Here is a 12,143-nt window from a genome sequence, read left to right on the forward strand (position 1 = left end):
TTTGGGGGTGGGAGCCAGCTTCAAGTAGTTGAGATTTTAGGTACATTCAGTTTTCTTTTAAATGAACAGAAAGTCAAAGCCTTCATTATTTGAGTTACTTGGAAGGTTAACTTGAAAATACTATACCTATGGGCTAACCTGTATTTAACAAAGTATTCCATATTTTAGGTATTATAATCAATCAATTAAAATACCTGGTAAGTAAACCTGTTTATTTTTTTATAAGAAAGCTGCAACAGAAAATGATTATTACATAAGTATGTAAGAAAATTTACATCCACAATGCTACAATTCATATTTTTAAAACAGCTTGTGTTAATTACAGTGGATCCTTGATGGAAATCATTCTATGAACAGTTCACATTTTAATGACAAACTTGGATTTGTGATTTGTAGCAGTGCTGTTTAGACATAGGCATTTTTATCAAACTGTTTTGGAGGGCTTATGTTTTTAAAATCTCCTTCTCCACTGTGGTACTTTGTCCGAGAAGACAAAACAGATGTGGCTCCATTGTATGTATATGCCATTCTGAAAGGCAAGAAAACAATTGTGCATATTATAACCTATATCTGGGGATGGGGGAAGGGGAGGGGAGATAGTTATTTCCCTTTTCTTTCAATGAATAACTCAGATCATATTTCCTTGGCATTTCTGTATAATACTGAAATCCAGAAAGCATTTAAAGATATCTCATTGGGGTTTATTAGCATTCTTGCCTCTGCTTTTCCCAACTCTTAAGCACACATTATCCATCCTATAGTCAAGAAGATACTAGCAGTTTCTATCAATAGTTTGTCTCTGTTGTAAAAAAAATGAGTTTTGGTTAGGCCAAAATAATGGCTATGATTTTATCAACCTCTCTGTCTGTTGTTACCTTTCAATTCTAAGTAAGGCTTTTCCTCTTGACCTCGTCTTAGTTGAATTAAGAGAAAGATTTGCTGACATCTTGACCGGAGAATCTCTCTCACCAATCTTGTGGAAGGTTGATGGAAGTGGGAAAGATTACTGGACTCTCTAGGTCAGGGATAGAGAGTCCAGTACGAGAACCTATCCCTGTAGGGGCTTTTTCACACTTAAGATTATTTTTGTATGTTAAAATTTAGTAACCTTTATATCAATACTGTTATTAAAGATTTACACAGCACACAGCTGATCTTATATAATTTCAGGAACACAGTCTTCAAATGAAGTTTCAAGTGATTGCTACTATTAACTTAATCTATTAAATATGCCGAGCAAATCTATTAAAATTCTTGCCTCCTTATATACAACCTTTCCAAATTTAATGCTGTAGAGTTTCTCTTAGAGAATTACATTAACTATATACAATTCGCTTTTTCACATGTAATTTAGAATCCTAGTATCACAGATTCAGAAGTATCGAAGGGAACTTAAGAATTCCAGCCCAAGCCTCCTCATTTTACTGATGATTGGAAACTGAGATCCAGGGAAGTTAAGAGATTTACCTATGGTGACACACACAGGCAGTAATAAGCAGAACAATTCTGGACTTTTCAAATAGATCATTGTTGTCTACATTTCTTACCTGGGTGTTTTACTATTGTCAGATATCGAGAAGCAAAATATAACACCACCAATTATGCAGAGTGAAGCTCCTGCCCATCCAATGAACAAAGCAGCTCCTAGTTCATATCTGCCGAAAAGTATGACATGAGTTTTGAATTATTTATTTTGAAAATATATTACATTTTAGATCTGAAACGCTGATGGTGAATTATTAAATTATACTCCTCAAAGAAAGTGAGTTGGAATAATTTATATGAGGCTTTCTAGCATTTGCATTTTGTTTGGAACAATCATCACTTTTAAAGGAGAAAGAGTATATTGTCATCTTAGTGACAGAGGTTCTAACTTAAATCAGTTCAATTCAATAAACATTTTTATTAGGATACAAAAGTACTTTCATTCTACTGTTGTGATATATGTACATAAATAAATATAAAAATATACAAAAGGAGAATGGGAAAGAATAACCTACAACTGTGGGGATCAGGAAAGTCCTCCTCATGACTGGTGACAACTGAGCTATGCTTTGAAGGGACCGATTCTTAAGAGGTGGAGATGAGAAGATATTTAGAAGACTCCTTAGAATAAGGCAGAAAGGTTGAAGATGTAAGATGTATGTTGAAAACAGTTGACAGGTCACTTTGACCGGAAGAGAGCGTGAGAAGAGCAGTATGAAACAGAACTGTAAAGTGGAAGTGCTAGTGAGAAAAGAAAGAAGTGATAGACCAATAAAGAAAAAAAATATTAAGGGACATTTAAAGAATGTCAGAGTTAACCAATTTCTAAAGTTCACTTTCCATTTCCTAACTTCCCAAGTCAGAATGAGAATAAAGAATCTTGGGGTGATAGGTGATGAGTACCAGACTTGGAATCAGGTATCCTGGACTTGAATCCTGGCCCAATACCTGGCTTTGTGCCTATTGGCAAGTTGCCTTGATGAGTCTATATCATCTGTAAAATGGTACCTACCTCACAGGTCTGTCATGAGTAAAGCCCTGAGATCTTAAAGCTACATAAATAGTAGTTCATAAGATGATATATCTTGGGCTACAAAGTATTTTAGAGGACATTAAGTCCAAGCCTTGTCTTCCACAGCTGGAGATGCTGAGGTCTAAAGAGACTGAGTGACTTGGCCAAGGCCAAATGGGTAGTAAGTGGCTGAGCTAGCCTCTGAACCCAAGTCCTCTAACTCCAAACTCAATGTTGTTTCCACTGTACTACACCATCTGCCACAGAGTTACTATTGTCTCCCTTGTTATACTTTGCTCCTTGTAAATAGGTGCTGGTATTTTGGGGGTTATTTGTATCCCCTAGCACATGTGAATGCTGTGGTTGAGTTGCTTTTCAGTTGTGTTTGATTATTCGTGATCCCATTTAGGGTTTTCTTGGCAAAGATACTGGAATGGTTTGCCTTTTCCTTCTCCAGCTCATCTTAAAGATGAAGGAACTGAGGCAAACAGGGCGAAGTGACTTGCCCAGGGTCATACAGCTAGGAAGCATCTGAGGCTAGATCTGAACTCAGGATGTTTACTGACCTACTGGAAAGGATGTTAGCTATTATGAAGCCTGATGACCCACCAGATGTATAAATCTCCTCTGTAGCATCTCTGATGATGCCTAATAAATCTGAATAGAAAATATTATGAATGATGCTTTTACCCCCCAAAAGGGACCAAAAATACATGAATACATCCACCCATGTACCTGCTTTGTCATTCTCTATAAAATCTTGCTGAGAACATACATAGAGGGGAACTTGAATAAAACATGAAAAGGGAATAGGCCAGCTTTTACAATTTTATACAATTAATCATATATAGAGATTCACACAATGGACAGACATGTTGAGAATTTAAAGATTTCACTTCTAATTCATTGATTACAAGAAAGCATTTGACTACATAGAGCAAAATACCTCCTTGGAGTCTGTCCATCATAAAGTGAACTTCACTCATCTGAACTGGTTAAAAAAGGGAAGAATGAATGAATACACACACACACACACAGAGCTGGGTAGAGAAATTCATCTTAAGAGAAAAATAGGAGGGGAAAAGGCTAAAAGAAAGAGGTAAGAGAGTGGAGTGGGATGAGAGAAGGTAGATTGAGGAAGAAAGGCAGTGGTCAGAAGCAAAATAGACTTGAGGATGGAACAGTAAAAATAAGAGAAGGCTAAATAGAAGAGAATAGGATGGAGAGAAACATACAGTTTGTAATCATAACTATGAATGCAAATGGGATGATTTCACCCAGAAAACAGGACAGTGGCAGAATGGATGAGTCACTAGAATGGTGTTTATAACAGACACACTTGAAATAAACACACAGAGTCAAAATAAAAACCTCATGTCTCATCCGACAAAAAAGGCAAAGGTAGCAATAATGATCCCAAAGCAAAAGCCAAAATAGACCTACAAAAGAGACAACCAGGGAAATTACATCTTGCTAAAAGGTACCATAGACAATGAGTAACAATACTAAAACATGCACCAAGTGACACAGCATCAAAATTCTTGAAGGAAAAGTTAAATGAATCATTGGAGGAAATAGACAGTAAAACTATACTAGCGGGAGATTTCAATTTACCCTTCTCAGATCTAGATATATGTAACCATAAAATAAAAAAAGGAGATGAATAGAATTTTTAAGAAGTTAGATGTGATAGACCTCTGGAGAATATTCAAAGGAAATAGAAAGAGGTCCACCTACCTTTTTTCTCAGTTGTGTATGACAGATTCACAAAATTTGACCATGTATTAAGGCATAAAAGCCTCACAAAGAAGTACAGAAAAACAAATATTAAATGCACCCTTTTCAGAGCATAATAAGTACATTCAATAATGGATCTTTGAAGCATAGACTAAAAATTAATTGAAAATGAAATCTTAATGAAAGAGTGGGTCAAAGAACAAATCATAGAAATATTAACTTCATTAATAACAACAATGAGGCAACATGGCAAAATTTGAGGTGCAGCAAAACCAGTACTTAGGGAAATTGTTTTATATTTAAGTGCTTACATAAATAAAAGAGAAAGAGCAGATCAATGAATTGAGTGTACAACTAAAAAAACCAGAAAAAGAATTTTTTAAATCCTCAGTTAAGCACCAAAATGGACATCCTGAAAATCATAGAAGAAATTAAAATAAAGTTAAAAAATGAAACTAATAGGTAAAACTAGAAGCTGGTTTTATGGGGGGAAATTAATAAGACAGGTAAACTGTTGGCTAATTTGATTTTAAAAAGAAAACCAAATTGCGAGGATCAAAAATGGAAAAGGTGAATGCACAACCAATGAAGGTGAAATCACAACAGGAACTATTTTGCCCTGTTATATGCCAATAAAACACAATCTGAATGAAATAAACATTTATAAAAATAAAAATTGCTCATATTAAAAGACGAGGAAATAGAATGCTTAATACCCTAATTTGGAAAAAAAAAATTGAGCAAGCCATAAATGAGATCCCTAAGGGAGAAAAACTGCAGCATCAGATGTATTTACAAGCAAATTCTACCAAACATTTAAAGAACAATTCTAATATTATGTAAACTGTTTGAAAAGAAAACAGGCAAAGAAAGAGTCCTATCAGATTCCTTCTATAATACAAATATGGTTTTGATACCTAACCAGGGAGAGCCAAACAAACAGAAAATCAGACCAATTTTCCTAATACATATTGATGCAGAAATTTTATGTAAAATAGTAGCACAGAGATTACAACAATAAATCATAAGGATCATACATTATCACCAGGCTAGATTTATACCAAGAATGGTTGGTTTAATATTAGGAAAACTAAGCATAATTGACCACATCAAAAATAATTAAAATCATGATTATATCAATAGATGTAGGAAAATCTTTTGACAAAACATGGCACCTATTTCTATAAAAAAAAAGCACTAAAAAGCATAGGAATAAGTGGAGTTTTCTAAAAATGATAAATATTATCTGTAGTAGTGATAAACTACTACTCTATGATTCCCATAGAATCAGAGGTGAAGCAAATATGTCCATTATTACCACTGCTGTGTGTGGTTATGGTTTCTCCTTTCTTGAAAAGGACCATGACATCAGGGAGATAATGACATGGCTTGCAATTGAATTGGATTGGAATGAGGGAGAGCTGTGCAAAGTCACCAGTCTCACTTTCTCCTCCAGAGCCATTTGGGTGCAGTGGCCAGATATAGATCAGGATGACTGAAGATGGACCAGGATGCAATGAAGCTAAGGTCTTTTTGAATTCTCACGTTGAGTAGGGCAGTGCTCATTCAGTGAATAGGCCTCTTTATAAGAAGTGAGTTCAGGGATATCCCCTTTAGTTAATATATGTGTTCGTCCTTCATTGCTGAAGAAGACCATGCCATCAGGGAAATAATGACATGACTTGCACTTGACTCTGTTTTGAGTGAGGGAGGGCTGTGCAGGTCACTAACCTCACTTCTTCTCCAGAGCTATCTGAATTCAGTAACCAGATATTCATCAGGATTACTAGAGATGACCCAGGATGAGGCAATTGGGGTTAAATGACTTGCCCAGGGTCACACGGCTAGTGAGTGTCAAGTGTCTGAACTGAGAAATATATACATAATTCTAAAAATACTAGCTACCAAAATAAGACAAGAAAAAGAAATTAAAGGAATAGGAACAGGGCAACAAGGAACCAAAACAATCACTTTGGACAGATGAAATTATGATATATTTAGAGAACCCTACAGAATCAACTGAAGAACTAGTTGAAATGATTAACTCTAGGAAAGTTGAAGTATATAAAACAAACCCACACAAATCATCAGCATTTCTTTTTATTACTAACAAAATCCAGCCAGAAGCTACTGAAAGAGAAATTCCATTTAAAATAACTGCAGACAATATATGCTATTTTGGAGTCTACCTGCAAAGTCACACCCAGGAACTATATGAACACAATTATGAAATATTTTTCTTATAAAGACAGATCTAAACAATTGAAGAAATTTTAATTGCTCACCTGCAAGCTGATACAATGTGATAAATATGACAATTCTACCTAAATTAATTTATTTATTCAGTACCATACTAATAAAACTACCAAAGAATTAATTTATAGAGTTGAACAAATAGTAAAATTCATATAGAGGAACAAAAGGTAAAAAATTTCAAGAAGATCAATAAAAAAATGGAAAGCAACCTCACAGTAAAAGATCTCAAAATATACTACAAAATCGTAATCATCAAAACAATCTGGTATTGAATAAGAAATAGTGGTTGATCAGTGGAATAGATCTGGTACATAATATTCAGAAGAAAATGACCCCAGTCACCTTGTGTTTGATAAACCCAAAGTTCTAAGCAACTGGGGCAAGAATTTATTGTTTGACAAAAACTGCTGTGAAAACTGAAAAGCAGTCTGGCAGAAACTAGGCACAGTAAAACATTTCACACCACACACCAAAATACACTCAAAATGCATACATGATTTAGACATAAAGGGTGATAGTATAAGCAATTGGGGACTATGAACAAAATTACCTGTCATATCTATGGATAAGAGAAGAATTCAAGACCCAACAGGAGATAGAAACAATCACAGGATGTAAAATGGATAATTTTGATTACATTAAATTAAAAAGTTTTCAAATAAAAAAACTCAATGCAGCTAAGATTAGAAGGAAAGCACAAAACTGGGAGGGGTGGGGAATTTTTATAGCAAGTTTCTCTGATAAAGGCTTCATTTCTTAAATGTATAGAAAACGGAGTCAATTTTATAAGAATATTATTTTATATATTTTTATATATTGCTTATAATATATTTTATAAAAATATGCATCATTCCCTAATTGATAAGTGGTCAAAGAATATGAACAGGCAGTTTTCAGAAGAGATCAGCACTGTTTATAGTCATGAAAAAAATGCTCTAAATTACTAATAGAGAATTGCAAATTAAAACAGATATGAGGTATCAATTCACACCCATCTGACTGGCTAACATGACAGAAAAGGAAAATAACATGCGGGAGGGGATATGAAAAAAACAGACATGTTATTGAACTGTTGGTGGAGTTATGAAATGACCCAGCCATTCTGGAGAATAATTTGGAACTATGCCCAAGAAGCTATAAAATTGTGCATACCTTTTGGCCCAGCAATATTGCTACTAGGTCTATACTCCAAAGAGAGCAAAGAAAAAGGATAAGGACATATGTGTACAAAAATATTTGTAGCAGTATTTTTTTGTGGTGGCAAAGAATTGGAAAGTAAGGGATTGTCTATTAACTATGACTGACTATGTTACCATATGTGATTATGATAGAATTTTATTGTGCTATAAGAAATGATGAAGGGAATAGTTTCAGAAAATCCTAGAAGACTTACATGAGCTGATGAACCTAAAATGAACAAAACTAGAAGAACTCTGAGCACAGTAACTACAGTATTCTAACAATAGCCAACCACAAAAGACTTAGCTACTCTGATCAATACAATGATCCATGACAATTTCAAAGTACTGGTGATAAAAATGCTATCCCTCCTCCAGAGAAAACTGAAGAACTCTGAATGTAGATTGAAGGATAATTTTTTTCACTTTCTTTTTAATTTATTTTTTGCAGTGTGTCTAATGTAGAAATATGTTTTGCATGACTTCATACGTATGAGTATTGTATTTCTTGCCTTCTCAACAGGTGGAGGGAAGAAGAGAATTTACTGAACATAAAAATAAATAAAAGTTTTTTAAAAGAGAGCAAATAACATCCAAGAGAAAGGACAGTGTCATAAACTGCAGAAATCAAGAAGGATAAAGACTGAGAAAAGGCCATTAAACTTGGTAATTCAGATATCATTAGAGAGAGTATTTTTTTGTTGAATAATTAGATTATCAATCAGATTGAAAAGAGTTGACAGAGGAAAGGAAGTGGAGCCACCTATTGCAAACAACCTTCTCAAGGAATCTAGGCACAAAATGGAGGAGATAGAAAGGATGATGACTAGTACGGATGGATGGATCAAGTGAAGGTTTTTTGAGGATGGGGAAGACATGGTCATGTTTGAAGGAAGTAAAAGAAGCATGGTTGAAGATGAATGAGAGAGCAGGGATGATAAGAGGGAGAAATCTGCTAGAGAACACAGAATGAGTGGGATCAATTGTCCATATAGAGGGGCTTACCTTGGCAAGGAGAAGGGCCCCTTCTTCATGTGAAATAGAGGTTAGATGTGGTAAAAGAGCAGGTAGTGGCAGAAAATACCTGAGTGATGTGAGATGAGGGAAAGGGGAAAAGAGGGAGCTCTCTGCATATGGTCTCATTTTTTTTTTTTTTTTGGTGAAACATGAGGCAAGATTCTCCACCAAGAAGGTGGGGGAGAAGGGATACAAAGAGGATGAAAAGGTTTAGAAAAACTGCTGTGATGAGTGGGATAGTGAATGCATTAGGGGGTGTAAAAGGACTACCTTGCCACAATAAGTACAGTTGAGATCTCATAACATAAACTTGTAGTGATTTCATGGTTTCATGTTTTTCTCCAACTTCATTTAGCGGCATGTGAGCAAGAGTGAAGGCAGTGCATGGTGGAAATAATTTAAGAATGGTCATTGGCAGGGCAAGATCTTCACCAAGATAAAGAGAGAAAAGGACTTTATCAAGTTGAATTGGTTCATCAAGGAGTTAAGATGGAGAAGGGAAGAGAATGTATTGAGTGATGACCTTGGAAGGAACTGAGGAGAAGAATTGGAGGTTGCAGTGCAGATAAAGAATAAGGTTAGAATAGATAAAAGGACAAAGAATCGGAGTAGTAAGGAAGAGGGAGAGGTGGAATACAAGAAGATTATGATCTGATAAAGGAATCTCCAGATTCATGAATATGGATGTAAGCCAGTTGTGGGTAAGGGCAAAATCATGGGTGGGGTGGAATAGTTGGTTATGGGAAGTGGAAATGGAGAATACGTACTGTGCTCCTCCATACAAATGTGGTTTGTGTATCTAAAGGATATTAGTCATTTGTGTGTTCTCTCTTTTTCATACCGGTAAAACAAGCAAACAAAAGACCCAACTCTATTTCATTGCCAGACAAGTATCCTAAACAATGTAATTAGAATCATTCTTGTGTAAACCAAACTGTGGAACCATACAAATAGCTATTTATAAAATGTGTGTGTGCGTGCGTGCGTGTGTGTGAATGAGCCTCTTTAAGAAGTGAGTCAAAGGATGGCCCCTTTAATAAAAAAAAAAAAAAATTAAACTTGGAGAAGACCCTCAGGTTGCTGGCCAGAAAAGAAACAGGAACTATTTACATTCACTGTGAACCAGGAGGCCCCAAAAAATAGCCATTAAGTGGAGGTTGGGCAGGGACCTGGTATATAATCTATGAGCTCCAGAGTGAATTAGGCTTAAGGTTTGGTTTTTAAGAAAGAAATCTAGGCAGTCAACCCCAAATGCACTAGGCAGCTTTTGGGTATCAATCAAAATTTACCTTCCTTTGGAGAGAAGGAGAGGGAAAGGGAGAGAAAAAGAGGAGAGGGAGAGAGAGATGACAAGCTGTTACCTAACTGACTGGGTTCCCATTCAGGCAGCTTGGATTACTCACAGGTTGGGATCATTGACATCAAGGAGATAATGAAATGACTTGCAGCTGACTTTGATTTGAGTGAGGTCAAGGTTACCAGCCTCACTTTTCTCCTCCAGAGCCATTCATTCTGGAGTTCATGGATTGGACAATAGGTCCCTACCCAAGCACTACCCCTCCCAGTTTGATTGTTTTTTAATTAAAGGGGTCATCCTTTGACTCACTTCTTAAAGAGGCCTATTCACTGAATGGGCATTACCTCACTCAAAGTGAGAACCTGGAAACATCTTAGCTTAAAAGGACCAAGGTCTCCCATTGCATCCTGGGCCATCTCCAGTCATCCTGATGATTATCTGGCCACTGGGGCCAGATGGCTCTGGAGGAGAAAGTGAGGCTGGTGACTTTGCACAGCCCTTCCTCACTCAAATCAAAGTCAACTGCAAGTCATGTCATCATCTCCCTGGTGTCACGGTCCTCTTCAAGAACAAAGGACAGATACCACCACCACCACAACACAATTTATGTAAGTATATACATATATACGCACATACATATATGTGTACATATACACATATATGTATGCACGTGTATACATACACACATGTATGTATAGCATGTATATATACACACGTGTGTGTGTGTTGGTATGTATGTGTATGTATATATGTGTCTGTTTATCTAAAATCTCAATTGATTATATCTGTGTCTTCATATCTGTCCAGAATAAGAGTAGGGATTTCTTTTTGATCCAAAGACTATCCAGGCAAGACAAAAGACCCTATGGACAACCTATTCTGCTTTATCTCACTTGTCAAAGCAAAGAGAAATATTGTCACTAGAATAAATGAGGAGTTTAATATCAAAGAATGCTTGACCTGGAATCAGAGATCTGAGTTCAAATCCTGCCTCAAATACTAATAGCTATGTGATCATGGGCAATTCACTTAACCTCTTTTTAGGCTCAATTTTCTCATCTGTAAAATGAGGATAACCATATTACCTACCTCAGAGGTGTATTGTGAAGATCAGATGAGATAATATAGGTAAAATACTTAGCAAATCTTAAAGGACTAAGTAGGTGCTATTACTGTTCTTTAGATAAAGAATCAGTGAGGAGAAAAGGAAAAGATGGTACAAGGGAAAAAATATAAAAGGCAGAAAAGAGAAGAAATGGACAGAGGACACAGGGAAGAAGGGAAAGTAAGGAGCAAAAGACAGGCACAGGGGGTTTCCTGGCCTTAGCTACTTACTGCCTCTTATGGCAGTCTCATCCCCACCAAACCATGAACTCGACCTTAGCCTTCTGCCTTTTACACACTCCCACTCTCCTGAGTCTTACTTTGTCACAGCTACCCAGCTCCCATGAGCTGACCTGGTAGAGTAATGCTTCACTGTTGCCTGGCTCTGTGGTTCTGAAAAGGGCAGGGCACATCCTATCTCCCAGCCTGTCTTCCTAATTTGAAAGGGAGATCAGTACTGGCAGTACTCCCAAGCTGGAACATGAAGCCAATTTCTCCTAGGGAAGTGGGTAAAGGATTAAGGGATTTAGGGGCCACCACGGAATAATCAGGGCTGGCTGGCTGGCATTTTCTAGGCCTACATTCTAGCTGGGAGTGCAGACCTTGCAGATTGTCCTGTCCTGTACTCTGTACACAAAGGGAGTGACCAATTAATGTTTCTGACCGGTTCCTTCCTGCCTGGCCTTCTTGCATTATTTGTGTAAGAGAGATCTAAGTCACTCAAAGGAGACAGGAGTTGAATAGGTCTGAAAGTTTAGGAATGAACCTGAATCCTAAATTTAAAAAAATTAGGGCAATCATCCACCCCATTTCAAAAGAATGAAAACCCATAAGTTTGCACATTGCCCAACATTATTATCATCCTTCATACACAACTGAGAAGCATTAAAGCTGGCATCTTTGGCAATGGACTGGACACAGGGTCCCTTCCCCAAACAGTACAGATCAGGGGCACTGACGGGAAAGGGAAAAAGAAGGGAAAGGAAGGGTGTTCATTAAGCACCTACTACATGCCAAGTACTGTGCTAAGCACTTTATAAATATCTCATTTGATCCT

General features: G+C 36.6%; 1 protein-coding gene across 2 annotated transcripts in view; it reads right to left on the reverse strand.

Moving 5' to 3' along the window:
* Window positions 1-191: 191 nt before the first annotated feature.
* The window catches only part of CLDN10 (claudin 10), a 145,982-nt gene continuing 134,030 nt past the window's right edge, over window positions 192-12,143 (reverse strand). For both annotated transcript variants that reach the window (XM_072622109.1, XM_072622108.1), the window contains 2 exons: window positions 1,548-1,655; window positions 192-529 (listed from right to left, as the gene is read on the reverse strand). In XM_072622109.1, coding sequence (XP_072478210.1) covers window positions 406-529; window positions 1,548-1,655 — 232 coding nt within the window. In that variant the 3' untranslated portion in view covers window positions 192-405. The remainder of the gene's footprint in view (window positions 530-1,547; window positions 1,656-12,143) is intronic.

Source organism: Notamacropus eugenii, chromosome 6 (genome assembly GCF_028372415.1).
Source record: "Notamacropus eugenii isolate mMacEug1 chromosome 6, mMacEug1.pri_v2, whole genome shotgun sequence".
Lineage (NCBI taxonomy): Eukaryota > Metazoa > Chordata > Mammalia > Diprotodontia > Macropodidae > Notamacropus > Notamacropus eugenii.